This window comes from Bubalus bubalis, chromosome 5 (assembly GCF_019923935.1).
Source record: "Bubalus bubalis isolate 160015118507 breed Murrah chromosome 5, NDDB_SH_1, whole genome shotgun sequence".
NCBI classification, from domain to species: Eukaryota; Metazoa; Chordata; class Mammalia; order Artiodactyla; family Bovidae; genus Bubalus; species Bubalus bubalis.
In genome coordinates, this window is record NC_059161.1 from 104,514,717 (window position 1) to 104,539,568 (window position 24,852).

The 24,852-nt window shown below is 40.1% G+C and overlaps 1 protein-coding gene across 7 annotated transcripts in view; it reads right to left on the reverse strand.

The window, feature by feature from the left end:
- The window catches only part of NELL1 (neural EGFL like 1), a 1,046,196-nt gene that overhangs the window by 771,353 nt on the left and 249,991 nt on the right, over window positions 1–24,852 (reverse strand). For 6 of the 7 annotated variants that reach the window (XM_044943468.2, XM_025286290.3, XM_044943467.2 and 3 more), the window contains 3 exons: window positions 14,597–14,669; window positions 13,895–13,977; window positions 2,969–3,103 (listed from right to left, as the gene is read on the reverse strand). In XM_044943468.2, the coding sequence (XP_044799403.2) occupies window positions 2,969–3,103; window positions 13,895–13,977; window positions 14,597–14,669 (291 nt within the window). The remainder of the gene's footprint in view (window positions 1–2,968; window positions 3,104–13,894; window positions 13,978–14,596; window positions 14,670–24,852) is intronic. The other variant, XM_044943466.2, reaches the window with a different exon arrangement.

Genomic DNA, 24,852 nt, shown 5'->3' on the forward strand with positions numbered 1-24,852 from the left:
AGCCACTCAGTTCAGTTCAATTCAGTTGCTCAGTTGTGTCCGACTCTTTGCGACCCCATGAACTGCAGCATGCCAGGCCTCCCTGTCCATCAACAATTCCTGGAGTTTACTCAAAAGCATGTCCATTGTGTCAGTGATGCCATCCAACCATCTCATCCTCTGTCGTCCCCTTCTCCTCCTGCCTTCAAGCATTCCCAGCATCAGGGTCTTTTCCAAGAAGTCAATTTTTCGCATCAGGTGGCCAAAGTATTGGAGTTTAAGCTTCAGCATCATTCCTTCCAATGAATATTCAGGACTTATTTCCTTCAGGATGGACTGGTTGGATCTCCTTGCAGTCCAATGGACTCTCAAAAGTCTTCTCCAACACCACAGTTCAAAAGCATCAATTCTTCAGTGCTCAGCTTTCTTTATAGTCCAACTCTCACATCCATATATGACTACTGGAAAAACCATAGTCTTGACTAGACAGACCTTTGTTGGCAAAATAATGTCTCTGCTTTTTAATATGCTGTCTAGGTTGGTCATAACTTTTCTTCCAAGGAATAAGGGTCTTTTAATTTCATGGCTGCAGCCACCATCTGCAGTGATTTTGGAGCCCAAAAAAATAAAGTCTGACACTGTTTCCCCATCTATTTGCCATGAAGTGATGGGACCAGATGCCATGTTCTTAGTTTTCTGAATATTGAGCTTTAAGCCAACATTTTCACTCTGTTCTTTCACTTTCATCAAGAGGCTCTTTAGTTCCTCTTCACTTTCTGCCATAAGGGTGGTGTCATCTGCATATCTGAGGTTATTGATATTTCTCCTGGCAATCTTGATTCCAGCTTGTGCTTCCTCCAGCCCAGCGTTTCTCATGATGTACTCTAAAAATAAGTTAAATAAGCAGGGTGACAAAATACAGCCTTGATGTACTCCTTTTCCTATTTGGAACCAGTCTGTTGTTCCATATCCAGTTCTAACTGTTGCTTTCTGACCTGCATCCAGATATCTCAAGAGGCAGGTCAGGTGGTCTGGTATTCCCCTCTTTAACAATTTTCCACAGTTTGTTCTGATCCACACAGTCAAAGGCTTTGGCATAGTCAAAAAAGTAGAAATAGATGTTTTTCTGGAACTCTCTTGCTTTTTCCATGATCCAGCGGATGTTGGCAATTTGATCTCTGGTTCCTCTGCCTTTTCTAAAACCAGCGTGAACATCTGGAAGTTCACAGTTCACGTATTGCTGAAGCCTGGCTTGGAGAATTTTGAGCATTACTTTACTAGCATGTGAGATGAGTGCATTTGTACAGTACTTTGAACATTCTTTGGCATTGCCTTTCTTTGGGATTGGAATGAAAATTGATCTTTTCCAGTCCTGTGGCCACTGCTGAATTTTCCAATTGGCTGGCACATTGAGTGCAGCACTTCCACAGCATCATCTTTCTGGATTTGAAAGAGCTCAACTGGAATTCCATCACCTCCACTAGCTTTGTTCGTACTGATGCTTCCTAAGGCCCACTTGACTTTGCATTCTAGGATGTCTCGCTCTAAGTTAGTGATCATAAAATCATGATTATCTGGGTCATGAAGATCTTTTTTGTATAGTTCTTTTGTGTATTCTTGCCACTTCTTCTTAATATCTTCTGCTTCTGTTAGGTCCATACCATTTCTGTCCTTTATTGTGCCCAGCTTTGCATGAAATGTTCTCTTGGTATCTCTAATTTTCTTGAAGAGTTGTTCCCATTCTATTGTTTTCCTCTATTTCTTTGCACTGATCACTGAGGAAGGCTTTCTTATCTCTCCTTGCTATTCTTTGGGACCCTGCATTCAAATGGGTTTATCTTTCCTTTTCTCCTTTACTTTTCGCTTCTCTTTTCACAGCTATTGTAAGGCCTCCTCAGACAACCATTTTGTTTTTTTTGCATTTCTTTTTCTTGGGGATGGTCTTGATCACTGCCCCCTATACAATGTCACGAACCTCCATCCATAGTTCTTCAGGTACTCTGTCTATCAGATCTAATTCCTTGAATCTATTTGTCACTTCCACTGTATAACTCTAAGGGATTTGATTTAGGTCATACCTGAATGGTCTAGTGGTTTTCCCTACTTTCTTCAATTTAAGCCTGAATTTGGCAATCAGGAGTTTATTATCTGAGCCACAGTCAGCTCCCAGTCTTGTTTTTGCTGACTGTATACAGCTTCTCCATCTTTGGCTGCAAAGAATATAATCAAGCTGATTTCGGTGTTGACCATCTGGTGATGTCCATGTGTAGAGTCTTCTCGTGTTGTTGGAAGATGGTATTTGCTATGACCAGGCATTCTCTTGGCAAAATTCTATTAGCCTTTGCCCTGCTTCATTCTGTACTCCAAGGCCAAATTTGCCTGTTACTCCAGGTATCTGTTGACTTCCAACTTTTGCATTACAGTCCTCCATGATGAAAAGGACATCTTTTTGGGTGTTAGTTCTAGAAGGTCTTGTAGGTCTTTAGATAACCATTCAACTTCCGCTTCTTCAGCATTACTGGTCAGGGCATAGATTTGGACTACTGCGATATTGAATGGTTTGCCTTGGAAACAAACAGAGATCATTCTGTCATTTTTGAGACTGCATCCAAGTATTGTATTTTGGACTCTTTTGTTGACTATGATGGCTACTCCATTTCTTCTAAGGGGTTCTTGCCCACAGTAGTAGATATAATGGTCATCTGAGTTAAATGCACCCACTAGGTAGTTTAAAAACCAAAGGCATTCCTTCCCCCTCTGAGACTCTGATCGCCAAACAGTCAGATAGAGTGTGTTTGCTTTCCCTTGACAAGTACTTGTAGTCATAATGACACTTCAACTTACCTTTACAATTGCTGCTATTAGTAAATAGGCACTTAGTAAAAAGGCAGTACACTGTAAGTTGGCTTTATAAAGAAACAGGTTACACAATAATCAGCAGAACTGCCCTCTTTAAACTGTTAGTGTGTTTATGTACAAAGAGGCTTACTTTGCATGTGCAGTTCCTGCAATGATCACCATCGACCCAGGAGTCTTGGTCTCTATAGAGCAGTCCACTCATTTGACAGGTCTTCTCACAATGACAGTTTTCCAATTGACTAAGTCTTGTTTCTGCATAGTTCAGCTGCAAGCAAGAGTTGCTACATGTAATTTCTGTAATTCAACTGTGTTGTCCTAACAAAGCTAATCACAACAAGAAAAAATAAATCCACGCAGGAGGGGATAGAGGGGAAATGCTCAAAGCAGTTCACTGATTCTCAGCCAGATCTGTTTTTTGGGATTTTGAAGGGTTTTTTGGTTTTTTTTTTCTTTTTTTAATTTCACACAAGGTAGAATCATTCTAAATTGAAGACATATTGGCTCCCGTGGTTTAATGAGCACCAAATGAGACATTAAACTATCTCAGGGACCCCATGGGTGTTTATCAACACATGCTTTCAGCTCAAGCCCACAAGAAACCACTTGTAATGAATGTGTTCAAGGACTCATTTCAGTGTTTACAGGTGATCTAATCAGCAACCCTGAAGCACTTACATTTATCTCCTACTATCCCATCCCTGTTCTTCACACACTAACCAAAGTGTCATGGTTTACAAGCTGGGACATCACTGCTTCTCCTTTTATGAAAAATGCTGGGGAGGTGGAGCCAGAAAAGCGGTGAGTCAGAGGCAGATCTGATTTCTCCCCAGTTCAGGATTCTCCACACAGAATGCCCCAGGAACCCACTTTGGCATTCAGACAAGGCCAAGAGAGGCAAACAAATCCCCAGGTGAGAGGAGGATTTTGAAAAATAACCTTTTTCTAGGTCTAGAAAATGACCTTTTTCTAGGTCACTCAACTGCTCCCATTAAACATCTCTGATTTGAAAGGGTTTATGATGTTTGAATGACATCACAAGTAATTCCTTCAAGGAATCATCCAGCCTCTCTTTGCATCCCTAACTGTGATAAAACATTCATTACCTTCCAAAGGAGGCTACTTCTCTTGGCTAGCTCAAGATGTCTGAAATGTCTTTCTGGCTTGAACTGTGTAGTTCCTCTCCATTTTTCCTATTGGATCTAGTTTTGCCTTGAAGCGGGTTCTGAGCAAGTCTAATCTCTCTACAAACATTTGAGGTTTCCCCAATGTCCCTTGTCCCCATGCCTGCCCCTAACCACATTTGGTCCCACCAGATTCCCCTAATAACTCCTCGTGATATGGTTCCAAACTTCTCTCCTGGCCATTTTCCATGTATGTGACTCCAGGTTGCCTTCAAAACTATGATACAAAAAGACTGAAATCTGGTATGATAACTCTGTTGTCACATCCTTATTTACACTAAGGTGTAACTCAGCTGCATAGCAACCTCACTCTTCTTACACAAAGACCACCAAGAACAAACACCACTTTCTAAAAATGTATTAGTTTCTTTTCCTTCTCAATCATATTTATATTATACATCCCTGTCTTGAGTATTTCCCCCATACAGGAGATCAAATCAATTCTTGATCCAAACTAAGACTATTTCAGGGCGATATTTTAGTTACAATAGTTGAACCTAGCTAACAGCAACTTCTACCATCTTTCTATTTCAATGGTCCTGTCCACACATGCTCCTCTCACTCATAACAGCACTATTCTCTGGAAATAGAATCTACGTGTAATTCCAACCTTAGTTTTTATCACTTATTCAATCCTCTTCCTCTACACTTTTAAAATTTCTCAAGAAAAATTGTTCCTTGTCTGCCTGTCATGGGTAGTACCAAGAGGAAGGACAAAGATGAAAAAGGATCCTAAACAAACCACATGCAGTATAATCAACCCTGAAAAAACTGAGCTGACTATGCCTGAAATATTATCTTCCTAGGACACCTCTGACGCGACTTAGAAGCAGCAGCAGCAAGACACCTCTACTGTACAGGATCTTCCAAAAATTCAGGTCACATTTAAATCTTCAGCCTAGTCATGGAGCTTCCAGAAATGATAATTAAGTTATTTGGGAATTCTTTACAAAACACAGATAACATAGACTTTCAAAAGTCTGGTGACACCAAGTGACCAAAACCATATATTGGTAAGAGATAATAAGAAGGGGGGCTTCCCTTGTGGCTCAGCTGGTATAGAATCTGCCTGCAATGCAGGAGACCTGGGTTCAATCCCTGGGTCGGGAAGATCCCCTGGAGAGGGAAAGGCTAACCACTCCAGTATTCTGGCCTGGAGAATTCCATGGACTGTATAGTCCATGGGGGTCACAAAGAATCAGACACAACTGAGCAACTTTCACGAATAAGAAGGGAGTGGTGACGCAGCACATGTTATCTTGACCGCATTTCTATCGCCTCAGCAGTTCCTGCTTAAGGCAGGATAGTCCTATGACCTCGGAATGAACAAGAGCTGAACTAGAAGGGAATCTTCCCTAAAAGTGGCTCTGCATGAGGAATCCATGAGAGGAAACTGCCCACCTTCCATCTTACTCTGAAACTCTGGAACAACTCTAGGAACTGTATCACTCTGAGAAGAGGACTTCTCAAGGACAAGTCCAAAAGGCAATTCTGTATCTATCCCAGTTTCCTGCAAATCCAGGAGCATGCCTAAAGGCAATATTGTCAATTTCCAGTACTACCCACTGAAGCTGAGCTATGCTCACCTCCAAAACTCAATTCCAAGAAAGAGCCTCAGTTTTAATGCAGTAGAAGCTATTCCTATGGCTGGTTTTGTTTCCCTTCTGAGTTTTTCATTTTTAATATACTTAGCCTTCTCTGAAAACAATGAACCCTAATCTCTGTAATAATAAGAATGCATCAGACAGACTTTCAAAGACAAAGGAACACAGTAAAGCAAAAAGCTAATTTTTCAAAGGCACTTAATATGTAATCTTGCCTTCCTTTTCCCCCTGCTAAATCCTGAAGCAACAAAAGAAAAAAATAACTCTGAATTTTAAAAAAAAATGAATTACATTTTCTGTCACTGGCATTAGCATGCTGAATTTCTACAAATTCATTTTCAAAAGCTATTTCTACACTACCTGCCATTTTCTCAAGGAATGCCTGCAGATCCAAAATACATACAGTATCAAATCTGCATCTCTTTTCTGTTTTACCTTTGTTCAAGCATTTATCTAAGCAAACATGGAGTGAATAATTTATTCTTAATTCTACACATTCAAAGACAGGCAGCAGAGGCCCTTTTCACAGCAAGAGGTCAATGAATGAAACTAGGTACATTAGTCATGCAATAGATTGCTTTTTTTCCTTTCCTTTGAAATATTATTTATTTGGCATTTGCTATATGAAAGGTAAAAAAAGAGATTTATTGTATTAAACCTTTAAACAATTGAAATATCACTATTGAGCCCCTGGAACCAATGAAAATCTCAAAATTAGAGATGTTACAAGCTGAAATGCCACCCCAAGTGCTGCTTGATTTCCATAAGTAGATGTGTCAAAGATTTAGACAGAAGTAATCAAGAAATTACCCATCTTCAGCATCTTTTCTTCCTGAGCTTGAAGGGAGAATGGGATTACAGGACAGGCAGGAGGCAAGATCAGGACACAACCTGACCCAATCACTGTGTACCCAGCTCAGCAGGTGTGTGGTTCTCCCAGTGTCAAGGCTACCTGGGACAATTTCTAAAATAAGTTAGCGGATTAGTGGTGTCTAGTGGATTACTTAGGGGAGGTGTCAGAGGAGGTGTTAGGGAAGGTACTTTGTTGCACCTTTCCCCCTTGTAAAGGTATGGCTTTGCCAGACTGTAGGGCTTCTTCCCCTGGAGAAGGGAATGGCAACCCACTCCAGAATTCTTGCCTAGAGAATCCCATGGACAGTGGAGCCTGGTGGGCTACAGTCCGCGGGGTCGCGAAGAGTCAGACACCACTGAGTGACTAACACACACAGGGATTCTTTAAGAGGGCTCTTCTGCACCCTGGCTCCTGTTACCTAAAACTACATGTGAGCTGCTTCCCTGATCTGTCCTTTCACACATTTTCAACCATCCCTACTTTGAAAGAAGAAAAGAAACAGCAAGCCCTCCTAGGCACACCCCTGAGCTTACGTGGGGTCTGCGCCTGTTTGCTTTGATGTGATTTTGGCTACCAACTCCTGCCTGGCTTCTGTGCTGGGCTCACTCTCTGCTTGGATTCCATGGCTTCCACTATGACCCAAGTATGAGGACTTTCTGCTGCTTTCCAACACCTCCTGGCTCTAGACCAGGGCTCTGACAGCAACTCTCATGCAATCTTCATAAAATGAAGAATAACCATCATCGTTTTACGGATGGGGAAACTGCAGCTGGAAATGAGATCGGTGACTCATTCCAGGCTGCAAACATTGGAAGAAGTGATAAAAATGAGATTCAACATCAGATGAATCTCACTCCAAAGCCCATTTCTATCTTCACCAAGATCTGTATGACTAATGCCTATTTTAATCATGAGTTCGGTTCAGCTGCTCAGTCATGTCTGACTCTTTGCGACCCCATGAATCACAGCATGCCAGGCCTCCCTGTCCATCACCAACTCCCGGAGTTCACCCAAACTCATGTCCATCGAGTCGGTGACACCATCCAGCCATCTCATCCGCTGTCGTCCCCTTCTCCTCCTGCCCCCAATCCCTCCCAGCATCAGGGTCTTTTCCAATGAATCAATTCTTAGCGTGAGGTGACCAAAGTATTGGAATTTCAGCTTTAGCATCAGTCCTTCCAATGAACACCCAGGACTGATCTCCTTTAGGATGGACTGGCTGAATCTCCCTGCAGTCCAAGGGACTCCCAAGAGTCTTCTCCAACACCACAGTTCAAATGCATCAATTCTTCGGCACTCAGCTTTCTTCACAGTCCAACTCTCACATCCATACATGACCACAGGAGAAACAATAGCCTTGACTAGATGGACCTTTGCTGGCAAAGTAATGTCTCTGCTTTTGAATATGCTGTCTAGGTTGGTCACAACTTTCCATCCAAGGAGTAAGCGTCTTTTAATTTCATGGCTGCAATCACCATCTGTAGTGATTTTGGAGCCCAGAAAAATAAAGTCTGACACTGTTTCCCCATCTATTTCCCATGAAATGATGGGACCAGATGCCATGCTCTTCATTTTCTGAATGTTGAGCTTTAAGTCAACTTTTTCACTCTCCTCTTTCACTTTCATCAAGAGGCTCTTTAGTTCCTCTTCACTTTCTGCCATAAGGGTGGTGTCATCTGGATATCTGAGGTTATTGATATTTCTCCTGGCAATCTTGATTCCAGCTTGTGCTTCTTCCAGCCCAGCGTTTCTCATGATGTACTCTGCATAGAAGCTAAATAAGCAGGGTGACAATATACAGCCTTGATGTACTCCTTTTCCTATTTGGAACCAGTCTGTTGTTCCATGTCCAGTTCTAACTGTTGCTTCCTGACCTGCATATAGGTTTCTCAAGAGGCAGGTCAGGTGGTCTAGTATTCACATCTCTTTCAGAATTTTCCACAGTTTGTTGTGATCCACACAGTCAAAGGCTTTGGCATAGTCAATAAAGCAGAAATAGATGTTTTTCTGGAACTCTCTTGCTTTTTCGATGATCCAGTAGATGTTGGCAATTTGATCTCTGGTTTCTCTTCTCTTTCTAAAACCAGCTTGAACATCAGGAAGTTCATGGTTTATGTATTGCTGAAGCCTGGCTTGGAGAATTTTGAGCATTACTTTACTAGCATGTGAGACGAGTGCAATAGTGTGGTAGTTTGAGCATTCTTTGGCATTGCCTTTCTTTGGGATTGGAAAGAAAACTGACCTTTTCCAGTCCTGTGGCCACTGCTGAGTTTTCCAAATTTGCTGGCATATTGAGTGCAGCACTTTCACAGCTTCATCTTTCAGGATTTGAAAGAGCTCAACTGGAATTCCATCACCTCCACTAGCTTTGTTCGTAGTGATGCTTTCTAAGGCCCACTTGACTTCACATTCCAGGATGTCTGGCTATAGGTCAGTGATCACACCATCGTGATTATCTGGGTCATGAAGATATTTTTGTATAGTTCTTCTGTGTATTCTTGCCACCTCTTCTTAATATCTTCTGCTTCTGTTAGGTCCATACCATTTCTGTCCTTTATTGAGCCCATCTTTGCATGAAATGTTCCCTTGGTATCTCTAATCTTCTTGAAGAGATCTCTAGTCTTTCCCATTCTGTTGTTTTCCTCTATTTCTTTGCATTGATTGCTGAGGAAGGCTTTCTTATCTCTCCTTGCTATTCTTTGGAACTCTGCATTAGGATGCTTATATCTTTCCTTTTCTCCTTTGCTTTTGCTTCTCTTCTTTTCACAGCTATTTGTAAGGCCTCCTCAGACAGCCATTTTGCTTTTTTGCATTTCTTTTCCATGGGGATGGTCTTGATCCCTGTCTCCTGTACAATGTCATGAACCTCCGTCCATAGTTCATCAGGCACTCTATCAGATCCAGTCCCTTAAATCTATTTCTCACTTCCACTGTATAATCATAAGGGATTTGATTTAGGTCATACCTGAATGGTCTAGTGGTTTTCCCTACTTTTTTCAATTTAAGTCTGACTTGGCAATAAGGAGTTCATGATCTGAGCCACAGTCAGCTCCCAGTCTTGTTTTTGCTTACTCTATAAAGCTTCTCCATCTTTGGCTGCAAAGAATATAATCAATCTGATTTTGGTATTGACCATCTGGTGATGTCCATGTGTAGAGTCTTCTCTTGTGTTGCTGGAAGAGGGTGTTTGCTATGACCAGTGTGTTCTCTTGGCAAAACTCTATGATTTTAGTCATAGCTGCTGGGCAACTCAAACCAAACCTCTAATCCTATTAGCTAAATCTTGGCTTATTTAACCAAAGGCAAAGTCCAAATACAGATGAATTTAGTGCCCTAGAATTTCCTTTGTGCCCAGGAATCCTACTTGTCTTCTGATTTGGCCTATCACCCCAGACTCCATCTCTTTCACACTGCTTCCAGAAAGATGGCAGACTAGGTACCCTGAAAGTCTTTCCTACTTGAACCAACTAAAAAGCTGGATAAAATACACAAATCAAAGCTTTTAAAAAGTCATCACAGGAGCTGATACAAAAGGAAGAAGCCATAGTGGCCAAAACAAACTCACGGCCAGGGATCTAGGGAGGCGAGTGAGTACCAAAGCTTCATGATGTCAGCCAAAACATGCAGCCTTTGGGCTCCCACCTTGACGGCTACAGAGGAGGCCAGGGAGACAGATAACAGGGTCTGCCCAAGATGAGATGTCTTAAAGGAAACTCCTACATCAAGGTGGGGCCCGAAAGGGCTGTACCCTCAGCTTCAGAGTGAACAAAAAAGAAACAAGGCTTATACAGGCACAGAAGGAAGACCATCCAGTTCAGACTGTGGTCCTGGCTAAATAGAAATATCTTCCTTGAGAAATCTTAAGGAATTCTTCGCTGAGAATTCACCTGGCTGATCTCAGGTTTGCAGTCTAATTCTGAGTCATCCCCATGATCTGAAAAACCTTAAAGAGATCATACAATACAAGTTACCCCTGAGTGGTCCTGCCAGAAGCACACATAATGTGAACCCAGAACTCAGAAAATTGCCACATGTATCTAAGGACAAGTGGCTATAACCAGATGGGTGAGATCAGAGGCCTTGTTCTTACCTGATCTTCCTCCTTCAAAAGCTACTACAAGCTCCATGCTCACGTTTCACTCCCAACAGATGCCTTCTGAACACACACTCCTCTTTTTCTCTCCTCTTACATGCCCATGCTTCTTCTCACTATTATTGCCATCCTCTTACTGGCAGTATCTTCCTCTCTTTCTCCATCAGTCATTCCTCCTTTATATCTTTTGATTCTCTTTCTAATCCTTTCTCCCCCAATCATAAACTTTCTCAGTCATGATTCAACTTTCAGAATCTAAGCTTGAATTCCAGCTTTGCCATTCATTTTTCTTGGGAAAACTTACACAACCTTCTTGGAACTCCATCTTCTCCTGGATAGTGGGCTAATAAACCTGACTCAGGATTGCTGTAAGGATTAAAGAGAGGGAATCTAAAAATTTAAGCATTGTAACTAACACATAGTAAATGTTCAATAAATATTACCTAGTATCTTTCCAGCTTATTCCAGATCAGGGGTTGACAAACTAAAGCCCTTGGACCAAATCTGGCCCCACTTATTTTTGTATGGCCTGTGAGCTGAGAATGATTTTTATATTTTTCAGTGATTATAGTTTTTAATTGAAGTATGGTTGATGTATAAGATATTATACGTTACAGGTGTACAATATAGGAATCGACAATTTTTAAAGGTTTATACTCCATTTTAAGTTATACAATATTGACTATATGCTCCTTGCTATATAATAAGCTACCATGATATACTGTACAATAGTTCGTACCTCTTAATTCACTATCCCCATATTGTTCCTCCAGCCCTCCCCACTAGAAACCACAACTTTGTTCTCTATGAGTCTGCTTCTTTTTTGTTATATTCACTAGTTTGTTGTATTTTTTAGATTCCACATATAAGTGATATCAAACAGCATTTGTCTTTCACTTATTTATTTCACTTAATATAATGCCCTCCAAGTCCATTGCTGTGAATGGCACAATTTCACTCTTTTTTATGGCTGAGCAGAATTCCATTGTGTGTGCGCATGTCACCTGAGCCTTAGTGGCATCTTTCTTGGTCCAAAAATTTGGTAACAAGCTACAATATAATATGTATATGTACCACATCTTCTTTATCCATTCATCCGTTGATGGACACTAGGGTTGCTTACATAGCTTGTCAATTTTACATAAAACTGCGATGAACACTGGAGTGCATGTATCTTTTTCAATCAGTATTTTGGTTTTCTTTGGATATGTACCCAGGGACGGAATTGCTGGGTCATAAGGTAGTTCTACGTTTAGTTTTTTGAGAAACCTCCATACTATCTTTCACAGTGGCTGCCTCAATTTATACTTCCACCAATAGTTTACAAAGTTTCTACTGTAAATGAAAACAATTCAACAAAGTACTATAATCGTTTACATAGCTTCCCTTTACTATGGAGAAAACAGTAACATCTGCTACTTGCGTTCTTTTTGAAGGTAGCCAATCTGACAGGTGTGAGGTAGTATCTCATTGTATGGTTTTGGTTTGCATTTCCCTGATGATTAGCAATGTTGAGTATCTTCATGTTATATTGATCAATTTCATTCAAGTGAAATAAAAATATACATCATGTTCTCAATTTTGCTTCTTGATCTACAAAAACTAAAATTTACTAACCAGCCCTTTACAAGAAAAGTTTGCCAGCTCCTCTTCTAGATTATCATGGGTTCCAAATTTTGCAGAGAAAATTGAAGTACTCAGTTTTCTAATTATAATTCTATTCACAGTTTGAAACAAATAGACTTATAAATCTTCTACAGGGCCGGGGGTGTTTAGAAGGTGGATTAAATCATTGTCTGCTTGTAATCACCCACAATTAAATATCTTCTGCCTCACAAATGCCCATTTTACATAATAATGTTTTGAGGACAGAGCTCAACGCGGCTGCTAGATAATATATAGCTAAAAAGACAAAAATGACATTCCTGCAACAAAAAAGAATGAGAACAAAAAGGGCACCATCAACTCCAAGATATGGAGAACCACAGTCACCTGAAGCTGAGTGGCATGTTTCTTGGTCCAAAAATTTGGTAGCAAGCTAAAATATAATTAACAGTATTGAGATCAAGCTGCTCCAGACAATATGAAATAATAGCTTCTACATGCCACAAGCTGGGAAGGCAAATAATTGCCTGCGTTTCACATTTCCACTATACTCTGAAGTGAAAAGCTCTCAATTTTCAGTTTTAGTTTCTCTCTTTACGAAAGTGCTCTTTCTCTCCTTTGCAGACAAAAAAAGACTTGGCCAAAAAACCTAGTTTGAAATGGAAAGACTGTCTTCAGCAGCACAATCTTTGAGTCCAAAATACAGCCCTACCTCCCAAACACTGACCTACCCCACCAATTTTTCCCTCGTACTATGGCTGATGGCAGGAGCTGTCAGAGCTGCAGGTGGAATAGGATTAATGTATCATTTTCACTGTTACTAAAAGTCTTCCTTTTGCAGAGTATAATGTCTCTTAGGCCCGACCTAATTCTTTCTTCGCCCTAGGCTGGAACTCATGTCCACGACGGATTGGTATCATAACAACAGCACTAGCCATGTTTTCTATTTATTCAGCACCTTTCTTCACAAGGCTCAGGGCTTTTCATTATCAATCTAAATTTTATGAATATATATTATTAAAGCCCCTAATTGTATACATTTCTGGCTCTGCCACTCAATATGACGTCTGTGGGGGTAGAAATGACTTCATCACTACCTCCTCTGTGCCTAACACAGGGTCAAGCAAATAGCAAATCCTGAAAAGATGCTTGTCAAGAGGATATGGAGAAGATGGAGAGATACAGAAGTAGAAGACTGAAGTTGTTAAAAGCAAACTTGCCTCCTTGACTATTTGAAGTCAGGACCAGTTTTGAAATGAATCATGTATTAGAAATGTGATATAATGCCTTCCTGTGACAGTAATCTGTTCCTAACAACAGTGATTTTGCCCTTTCTGATTATTGGCAATTATTCTTGCATCCAGAATGCATTAGCTTATAAGCAGCAGTGACTCTGACCATATACCAGCTCTCAGTGTTACTAGTTTAATAGCCAATGGGAAAATTCCTTTTCCACTCCCAGGGAGGCTACAGTGATACATATTGCCTCTTTCTTCCAAACATTTTTCAAGCAAACATTTTGATACAGCTGAATAGCATCAAAGACATAAATGGTTATGTTTACTATAGGTTGTCCTATTTCAAGAAAGAGTAAACCATTTTTATGGTAAAATATTTCAGATGCCAAAGCTAAAAATGTTTCCATTATAGCAAATCACTCTGAGTTCCAGACAGGATGGACAAAAAAATGAAACATCACAAGTGAAGTTTAGATACCTACTTTTGCAGTCATCTTGGCCAAAAGCTCTTGTAAATCCATTATTCCTTGCACCAGGCTTAAGAAATCACTGCAAGTTGGGCAAGCTCAATAAAGAAAATATAAAATAAATGTTGATACTGTGCTAACAGAAGAAAATATATTTTCAACCATAGCTGTTTGGTTATGTAGAAGGGTTTTCACTTTTCTGGTTAAGTTTGACTTCAAAATTGGAGTGAATGCACAAGGATTTCAGATCTAGATCTTTCCCTTTCATTAATAAAAATGAAATGAAAGGAAAGGCAGTAGGTTTTAAACTGTAAAACATTTTTAAACTTAAATTAAGCTCATTTTTATCAGGCCTAAAGAATTGTGAATTATCACAGAAGCAGCAAAAGTAAACTATCCAATTAAAGAAATTTTAAAAATAGTTTTTATACATGTATTTATATAGTTATATCAAGCATAACTTTCTGTATCAATCTACAGACTAAAAACTGCTCATGTTAACTTTTCTTATCTTCAAATTTTAATTCTATGAATTATACATAAACTTTTAAAAAATTCAAAGACAGAAGTATTTAGGATACATAAGATCCCTCACTAATCCCACCACCTCATAAGTCAACAATGTAAATAGTTTGTGTATATCCTTCCTGACAGCTTCTCTCATATTATCAACAAGTTATATTACATAATTCTGAAATGCTTTAAGTTGCTACTTACTGCGATTCAGGTTTGGACACTGTGTTATATATCCATTTGGCATGAAGATGATTTTCCCATCTTGGATAATCCCCTTGATAAAAGAAGAGAGAGGTGGCAATCACTATTACACATATCAATTCAAACGGCCCCTGTCACATGCTCTCTGCAGGGAAGATTTTTTTATTTAACATGACTGATAACCTCATCAGAAGCTGAGTTGGTCACACTGACCTACTCCAACTCATGCTCTTCCAGAAATCTCAAAATGTCCATTCATCTTGAGAAAGCTACAATTACTTACTACTGATTTATGCTAATGATTTCATAGAACTAAAGATCCATCAGTCAATGTTTTTAAGCTGTCCCTCTAAAAAGGCACTGATGCAATAAAAATTCTCCTCAATGCCCTAGTCATCTTAAAACATTAAATATTGCTGATTTCCAGGATTATCTTAGGTGGGGGAAAGAGACAATAGGAACATATTAGACTAAAATGCTCTGCTGATTCATTTAATCAAGAAAATAATATTAGACTTGGGGAAAACTAAGAACCTTGCTCTCAGCTAATTGAATAACATGAGTCTTTGCTGGTGAGTCTTAAGATTTGTTCAACATCTCACTGTGGATGAAAGGAGGTCTTTTAATTTTCCAATATGTCTAGAAGAACAGCCCTAATTGAAGAAAGTCATTGGGGCTGTCATCTCTCAATGAAAATATTGACATAGCTTTTGGATTTTTCATGTTGAATTTCAAGATTCTCTTTCTAGGGTATTTTTTCCCTGATTTGACGGAAGAGATATTACAGAACAGATGGAACATGTAGAAGCTGGTTCAGTACACTGAGCTTAATCTATAAATAAAATATAGGCTTATGATAGTGTGGCAAGTCTTTCAGAGGGAGTAAAGTTTAACATTTATGTGCTTATCCTCTGAACAGCAAAAGGTAATCAGCAAATGCTGTTTCTGCTTATTATTTCAAGATAAAATATTAATTGGAAATGTTAATAGAAACAACAGGGTCAAAAGGCCTCTTCCTCAAACCGAGATATCTTTATTAATCTCTTCTTCTATGAGGATGATGCAGTGTCTGTGATTACCAGAGCAGACAGCCTCACCATGGGAAGGAGGTCCCTGCCACAGTTCTTCAAAATGAATTTGGAATGTCTTGCAAGGGAATTCCAAGGAGTAATTAATGGAGCACAATCTAAGTCAATCAGCTTCTTCCTGGCACAATATTGCACAGTTTTTCAAAGCAAATTATCTCCTTTAAGAGGCCAGGGCACCTTTCAAGCATGTTTGAGGAATCTGAGAAAAGCATGGGATTGGCAGCCAGTGGTTTATCTGTAGCTAACTGGGTCTACTTAGGAAGTCAACCATCTTCTCTGAGCTTCAGTCGCTTGATCTAGAAAAAAAAAGAAGTGCTGTATGCAAAAGCTGCAGAACCTTCCAGCACTTAAGTGCTGGGTCAATGAAATCTTTGTCCAAACTGAAATGGTCACAATTTAGATCTGTGTGCTTTTGCTAACTTTCAAGATAAAAGAAAAAATCAGTCAAGAGTAAACAAAGCTATAGATGTCCATCAAAGAACAGACCATCAGAGAGATATAATATCACATTAGAAAATATCTGTCTAAATAGGCTAAACATGGATGAAGTAGAGTGACTATCTAGGTCTGCCTGGGATTTAGAGATTTGGGTGCCAAAACTGAGACTCCCAGGCAAATCAGGACAGTTAATCAACCTCAATGATGCAAAAGTAGAGAAAATACTTATACTAGGAAAGGGCCAGGTCTATTACCTGCTGGTCAGAAAAGCCTAAATCATTCTTATTTTTATTAGCCATGAAAAAGACCCTTGGAAACCTAGAATATATTTGTCATGGTATTATCTTTGCCAAAAGAAATGGAAAATCCATTTGAAAGGATATTCCTTTTGCTTATCCTGTAGCAATGTATATTATACACAGCAGTATTCTTTTTGGCTTTTTTTTTTTTTAATTTTTATTTGTCACATAGTTGCTTTACAATGTTGTGTTATTTTCTGCTGTATAGCAAAGTGGCCCTTTTATTTTAATGACTGACTGATTTTGCATTTTAAAATTACTAATTGTTTCTCCCACACTTTCTTCTTCCTGCATCCCTCCTCATTTCTCTTTCTACTAGTAATCTCAGGCACACACATGTGTGCTACACAGAAGCAAGGTTCTTAGCTGAAGGTCAATGGTGTTGACCTGAACAAAAATGGAAATAAGAACGGACAGATCCTTGATCCCCATCAGCACAAAACCTCAAGGCACTTCATATTTTTTTCTAAAAAAAATAAAAAGGTCATGAGGGTCAGCCCCCATACTGGCTTAAAATGTTTTCTTACCAAATGAATCAAGATGGGAATGCTAATTTGTTTGAATGGTTATAATTCCAGTCTGGATTAAAAAGAAAGGCGGAATATACTGTACAAATACCAACTGTAACCCAAAGAAGAGTGAGTGTATGCATTTACCTGTAAATACATATCGATGTATATATCCCAGGACCTTCTCATAATAAGAACCAAAAGGTCTTGCACTGAATTGTCATTATGGACTAGAGTCATCCCTCAGTAGTTGGAAGGTAATTCTGGGAACTCCTTTACCCCTCACCCATCAGGAATACAAAAATTTACAGAAATGACATAATACAGTATGATTTATGTATACACAGGCTCAGCATGCATGGAATCAACCAACTGTGGGTCAAAATTGGTTGATTCTGAAGATGTGGAAACGGCAGATAGCGGGCGGATTGTATTTATTTCCTGGACATTTGTCAATAAAGGAAGCATTTGCTAGGCACTTAGTTTTCTTTGGAAAACAGAATTTTATAAAGCATAAAACAACAAACAAAAAGAAGGTGATCAGCCTTATCTCTCTCAGAAAAATCATCTTTGAGGATTTCTAAAGATGAAAGCATACCTTAAAACACAGCAACTTCTCCCCCAAAAGGGCAAAATAAGGGATAAAAAGATAGAAATTCTATTATTTTTCTTCATTTAACTTTAAATGCATTTATACTTAACTGGAAAAAAGAAACTCTGGCTGAGCCTATACCAGCAGACCTCCTTTGATCTCATTTTTTGAGACTATGCTTTATTTCATACCATTCACCATGGCAGTATTTCTCAAAATGCCAACTTCTTAAGAATCACATTGAGTATTTAACATTCAGATTCCTGGCTCAATGTCAGATTCTGTTTCAGGGGAGTCAGGGTGGGACCGGATTCATCATTTTCAAAAGCTGTCCCAGAGGATTCTCACAAAAAGTCAAAAAGCCCCACTTTGAAAAACACTGCCCTGTTGTCCCTGGGAAAGGAACTGGCAATCCATCCCAGTACTCTTGCCTGGAAAATCCCATGGACAGAGGAGCCTGGCAGGCTACAGTCCATAGCATCACAAAGAGTCGGACAAGACTGAGCTACTGAACGTGCTCCCTGTTGTCAATCATTTGGATTTCCTAGAGCAATATTTTGGAGAAGGCAATGGCACCCCACTCCAGTACTCTTGCCTGGCAAATGCCATGGATGGAGGAGCCTGGTGGGTTGCAGTCCATGGGGTCGCTAAGAGTTGGACACGACTGAGCGACTTCACTTTCACTTTTCACTTTCACGCATTGGAGAAGGAAATGGCAACCCACTCCAGTGTTCTTGCCTGGAGAATCCCAGGGACAGGGGAGCCTGGTGGGTTGCCATCTATGGGGTTGCACAGAGTTGGACATGACTGAAGCGACTTAGCAGCAGCAGCAGCAGAGCAATATTTACTCCTTACACAATGGTGAAGGTAGTATCAATGTCCAATACATTAATAGAGTAAAATATTACTATATGGAACTGAATGGCAACCAACCAAATTACTAAATTGGAAACACCATGAAGGACAAAACATAGGCTTTCACCTCAGCATCCCCTGCAATTCCCATCATAGTATATTCCACAAAGTAGTCACAATCAACACCTTACCTATATCAAATGCTTAAAAACTATGAAGTATATAATTGTAGGTGAGCAAAACTTGCCACTTGAAATGTGGCAAATGTGGAATGTAAGATTAGACCTGAAAACAATCAAAGCCCAAAAGACACAGGAAGAAACTTTGACCTTCACCCTAACTACCTAAAACAATCAAGACAGAACGTCTGTTCCCAGAAGAGAGCTATTACCAGAGATCTCTGCCAGGAATATGAGCCAGGTGTGGTGGGGAAACAAGATCAGCATGCACTCTGCACCCCACTGTCTCTGCAGGTCCAGCAAACATTTATCTACTGAAATTTGCTCTGCCATCTCCATCTCCATATGAATTGTCTACCTCCCCCTTGCAATCCCAAAGTTCTACCACCACATCCAGTTAGTCTTTAGCTGAAAATGGTATTTAAAGTGAGGTATTTCAGCCATTTATGGTAAGCTACTCAGTTTTCCTCGATCTCGGCCATGTACACATGTTGTTGAAATCTGTTTTGAGTATCTACTAACTGGTCTCACATCAGTTTAATTCTTATACTCACCAGAAAAACCTAGGAGAGAAGAAGAAGATGTTTCTTCCTCCCTGACACAATCAGTTCAGTTCAGTTGCTCAGTCATGTCCGACTCTTTGCAACCCCATGAACGGCAGCACACCAGGCCTTCCTGTCCATCACCAACTCCCGGAGTTCACCCAAACTCATGTTCATTGAGTCAGTGATGCCATCCAGCCATCTCATCCTCTGTCATCCCCTTCTCCTCCTTCCTCCAATCCCTCCCAGCATCAGAGTCTTTTCCAATGAGTCAACTCTTCGCATGAGGTGGCCCAAGTACTGGAGTTTCAGCTTTAGCATCAGTCCTTCCAAAGAACACCCAGGACTGATCTCTTTTAGAATGGACTGGTTGGATCTCCTTGCAGTCCAAGGGACTTGCAAGAGTCTTCTCCAACACCACAGTTCAAATGCATCAATTCTTTGGCACTCAGCCTTCTTCACAGTCCAACTCTCACATCCATACATGACCACAGGAAAAACCATAGCCTTGACTAGATGGACCTTTGTTGGCAAAGTAATGTCTCTGCTTTTGAATATGCTATCTAGGCTCATCATAACTTTCCTTCCAAGGAGTAAGCATCTTTTAATTTCATGGCTGCAGTCACCATCTGCAGTGATTTTGGAGCCCAAAAAAACAAAGTCTGACACTGTTTCCACTGTTTCCCCATCTATTTCCCATGAAGGGATGGGACCAGATGCCATGATCTTTGTTTTCTGAATGTTGAGCTTTAAGCCAACATTTTCACTCTGTTCTTTCATTTTCATCAAGAGGCTTTTGAGTTCCTCTTCACTTTCTGCCATAAGGGTGGTGTCATCTGGATATCTGAGGTTATTGATATTTCTCCTGGCAATCTTGATTCCAGCTTGTGCTTCTTCCAGCCCAGCGTTTCTCATGATGTACTCTGCATAGAAGTTAAATAAGCAGGGTAACAATACACAGCCTTGATGTACTCCTTTTCCTATTTGGAACTAGTCTGTTGTTCCATGTCCAGTTGTAACTGTTGCTTCCTGACCTGCATATAGGTTTCTCAAGAGGCAGGTCAGGTGGTCTCGTATTCCCATCTGTTTCAGAATTTTCCACAGTTTATTGTGATCCACACAGTCCAAGGCTTTGGCATAGTCAATAAAGCAGAAATAGATGTTTTTCTGGAACTCTCTTGCTTTTTTGATGATCCAGCGGATGTTGGCAATTTGCTCTCTGTTCCTCTGCCTTTTCTAAAACCAGCTTGAACATCTGGAAGTTCACAGTTCATGTATTGCTGAAGCCTGGCTTGCACAATATTAAACTATAAATTTATAGCTCTTAAGAGTCTGTGAAAATCATATGGAATGCTAGTTGTTAAACTAGGGGTACATACCAGAATTTTAGAGGAGGGTGAGGAAGTACAATTTTCTATAAAATTTTTAAATGGCCCTGAGGTGATTTTGATATGCCTGATGAAAACTACTGATCTAGGGACTGATCACCTGGTCATTAGACCTATGAAAAATCTAAAAGCTCTGATATTTTAATTAGCTTTTCTAAAGGATACTGTTGGATGGCATCACCAACTCAATGGACATGACTTTGAGCAAACTCCAGGAAATGGTGAAGGACAGGGAAGCCTGGCATGCTGCAGTCCTGAGGTTGCAAAGAGTTGGACCTGACTTAGTGACTCAACAACAACAAAAGGACACCTTAATCTTGGGCCATCAACCACAGGTCTGCTAACTTCAGACCAGTGCTGGTCCACTATCAGTTCACTTCAGTGCAGCCAGTCAGTTTTGTCCATCTCTTTGTGACCCCATGGACTGCAGCATGCCAGGCCTCCCTGTCCATCACCAACTCCTGGAGCTTGCTCAGATTCATGTCCATCAAGTCGGTGATGCCATCCAACCATCTCATCCTCTGTTGTCCCCTTCTCCTCCTGTCTTCAATCTTTCCCAGCATCAGGGTTTTTTCCAATGAGTCAGTTCTTCACATCAGGTGGCCAAAATATTGGAGCTTCAGCATCAGTCCTTCCCATGAATATTCAGGGTTGATTTCCTTTAGGATGGACTGACTGGATCTCCTTGCTATCCAAGGGACTCTCAAGAGTCTTCTCCAACACCACAGTTCACAGTGTAAATAAAATCATTTGAGAAAGTCTCCTAGTTACACGGACTCACAAGATGGTGCTACAAGGTAGTCCTGTTCTCAAAATAAGGTTCCAGAGCACCGAATGAGCTCCCTGTGTCACACAGCAAACTCCCACTGGCCACCCACCTCAGTGCTCCACAATATTGTGTCAGCTCCTAATGTATGGCAGGACCTGACATGACATTGTGGAGAAATAATCCTCCAATTTAAAAAAAAAAAAGGAGGGGGGGGGGATGAAAAAAAAAACCTAAAAAAAAAAAAAAAAGAGGTTCTATCTTAATTGCCTTCATGGAGAGATACTATTCCACTGTCCATAATGAGTTATTTGCATTCGATGCTAACAGTCTGCTGAAACAGTTTTTCAGTCCTGGAAAACTAAGGTCCTTTTAGGTAGCCTAACAATCTCCCCTGCAATCTTATTTACACTATTAACTTGTTAAACAATCTGTTTTCTTGTTGTTAGTACAATGCTAAATCTCAGCCACTCTGGGGCTCTAAATAAATCCCTAAGGGGCAGAGCCCAAATTAAGGAGCTTTGACTATTAGTACAATAGAAAGAGAAAATGGATCTTTCTTCCTCTTTGTTACATCCACCTGTTGCCACCTTCTTCGTCTTCCTGCACTCAGCTCACCAGGGACTTAAAAATAAATTTGCACCAGGCATGTGATAGGTTATGGGTTTGTTTTTTTTGTTTTGGTCTGGGGCACTAATGCCCATTATTTCCGTTGTTCCAAGAACATTTCTCATTTCACACTAAAAAATACAGGAAGATGCAGAAAAAGAGTTAGAAAAATTATGCCATTATTAGCCTCTTCTGTGTGGAATAAGGAAGATTAGGCAAGCCCTTCCAACACTTGGAGCTTTCCGATACAAATGAAAGCAGCTTTGCCGCCAAACAAATGCTAATTCTTCTTTAACACTCTTATTTCCCTGCAGATCTCTGTTTACACTGAAGAAAATGGTTTCCTTTTTTGTAGGCTAAAACACCGAAACAAATTGCTTTGAAAGGGGAAAGGAAAAGGGAGTGGAGAAGAGTTCCTGGCAGGCATGTAAATATATGGATGAAGATGTGTTCTGTTTATAAACTGGCAAGGACCCAAGCTTTGGCAACAGGCTAACAAAAAGTAAGACTTGTGAAACTGACAAGGAGGGTTTTCAAAATGCAGCCAATTATGTATTTCTGCCTTGAAGACAGTTAATAAAATATTCCAGTTTGCATAAAAGCCAAGACAGACACTTGTCGACTTCCATTACAATCAATAAAAACTGTCAGCTCATTAGCATATCATTAGCTTTCCTGCTGTTTCCAAAGACTTAATGCACAGAAATATTAATCTACAAATATATGATCCCCTGGCTGTGTGACTTTGACTTTCTGCATGAAAGGAAAAAATAAGAATTCGAGACGGGAGGAATTCAGTATAGCTTCTTTTTCTATGTGCCTATAAACATATGCTTACCATCTGTGGAATTATGGGAACCAGCTGAGGTAAAAAACAACAGCTGTGGAAGAAAAAAAAAATAATAATCAATTGCACTTCCCCGTGACAGCTCAGCTGTTAAGGAGACAGTGAAGTCCAGGTAAGGGAAAGGTTTCAGACCTAAATTCACCAGACACAGAGACACAGACTGAGAGAATAGTTTTAACTCTGTGAATGGCTTTGGGATCAGAATTCTCCCTGAGAGCTCAGCTATTTAGAAACTGTCAGAACAACCAAACCTCTGAAGCACTGTGATTCACCTAAGCTTGTTTTTTCATTTTTTTACCCTCTGGAATAGTGACAGCATAATCAGCTTAGTACGCATCAAAGGGAAATTGAGCGGTAGGCAACCACCTTGATAATGAAAATCTATGACAATCAGAAGGTTCAGATAAGCCTATCACTACTGGCCAACTGCTTTCTCAAATGGATGCTGTTTTGAAGTGAAGAAATCCCCAGCTTGTGTTCTATGTCTCTGATAGGCAGTAACTAAGTGTTAGTTACTAGTAGTTACTAGTTAGTTACTAGTTACTAGTGTAGAGGCCTATGTGCAAAACACCAAGCAAATGATTCCATCCTCTGCTGTTTCATCAGCAACATTTTATTGCACTATTCCTAAGGATGCACCAGGAACCAGAAAAAGGCTTGACAGTTTTACCTTTTACTTTGCCTATGAAGTGACCATTCATATTTAAAATAAAGAACAACACAATTTTAGCCTGAAAACACAGCATAAGAATTTTAGTTCTGGAACCAAAACACAGGTGTGGTTCTTGGATCCAGGAGGCAGCTTCTACAAGATATATATTAAAAGCCTGAGAAGTCACCTGAGAAGTGAATGCCTCTTTTATAGGAAGATTTTTTGACACTGAAACTATCAGGATAATTTCTGTAATGAGACATTGGCTTATCTCCCCTGTCCTAGCCATCTCACCTCACCAAAGGGTGGACTGAACACACTCTGGTGTACAGGACACTATGCGGGAGCTGAGTTTTCAAAGGTTTCCTTCTAAAGAGCTATTGGATGGAGCTACTCATTCTAGGGAATAAGGAGAATCACAACGCTCCCTAGGAAGATGGGGTGTGTGGAACTGCCACCTCCTTTTGGTGCTTATCACTGGGACTGCCTATTCTGGGTTGGAGCTAAGGAAGAAGATACGTTTGTCTTCTCCATGGGACATGGTATACTTAAGTGAAATACTCCACCATATAACACAGTGACATAGTAAGCAAGCCCCTAAAAACATCTGTTGCATGAATGAGCAAAAATCTTGAGGAAACAAAAAAAAGTTCTAAGTTTTAATCTCATTTCACTCACTTATAAACTGTGTGACACACATGTTGCTTGGTCTTTCTGAGTATCCTTGCCTCATTTATACACTAGGGGTAACACACTCAACCCTCTGTACCTGCAGATGCACAATCCACAGGATACATGAAGGGCCAACTACAGTCTGTCATTTTATATAAGGGAGTTGAGCATCCGTGGAGTTTGGTATATCCACAGAGGGTCTTAGAAACAGGCTACAGAGGGATGATTACATTACTATTTAGTTAGGATTCTCTGAAGGTGAAATGTAATTAACTGAGGTCATAAAGGTATGGCCAGACAGAGAAAGCAGTCAATAACCATTGGTACTCTATTCCTCATCCCCACAACCCACCTCTGCAGGAAAATGATTGTCCGGGTCTATGAAAAGCCTCTGTGTTTTCTGTCTGTAACAGGTTTTGGGGATCTTAAGCAAGGATTCCTTATATCTACAGAGAATCACACACTCATCAAGCTGGAACAGACACAGGATACACTCTTCTCCCTCTCTTAATGAAGAGCTCCCAACTGAAACAAAAGTCCCTAAATGGTAGAAAAAATACCTAATATGACTACAGAATAGACTTAAGCATCCAAGGAACATTAAATACATAAGGGGAAGCGTATGCATGTTGTAAACCTACTGTGTGCCAGGTGCTTTTAATATATATTCTTATATAACCTGCATTACCTTTACGAGAGATATCTTTGCACTTTACAAATAAGAAGTCCAATTCACAGCTTGTGCATTTACTCATTCATGTTAAGAGTACACCATCTGCCAACTATGGACCTGGTATATCTGAAGCACTTGCTGAATAAA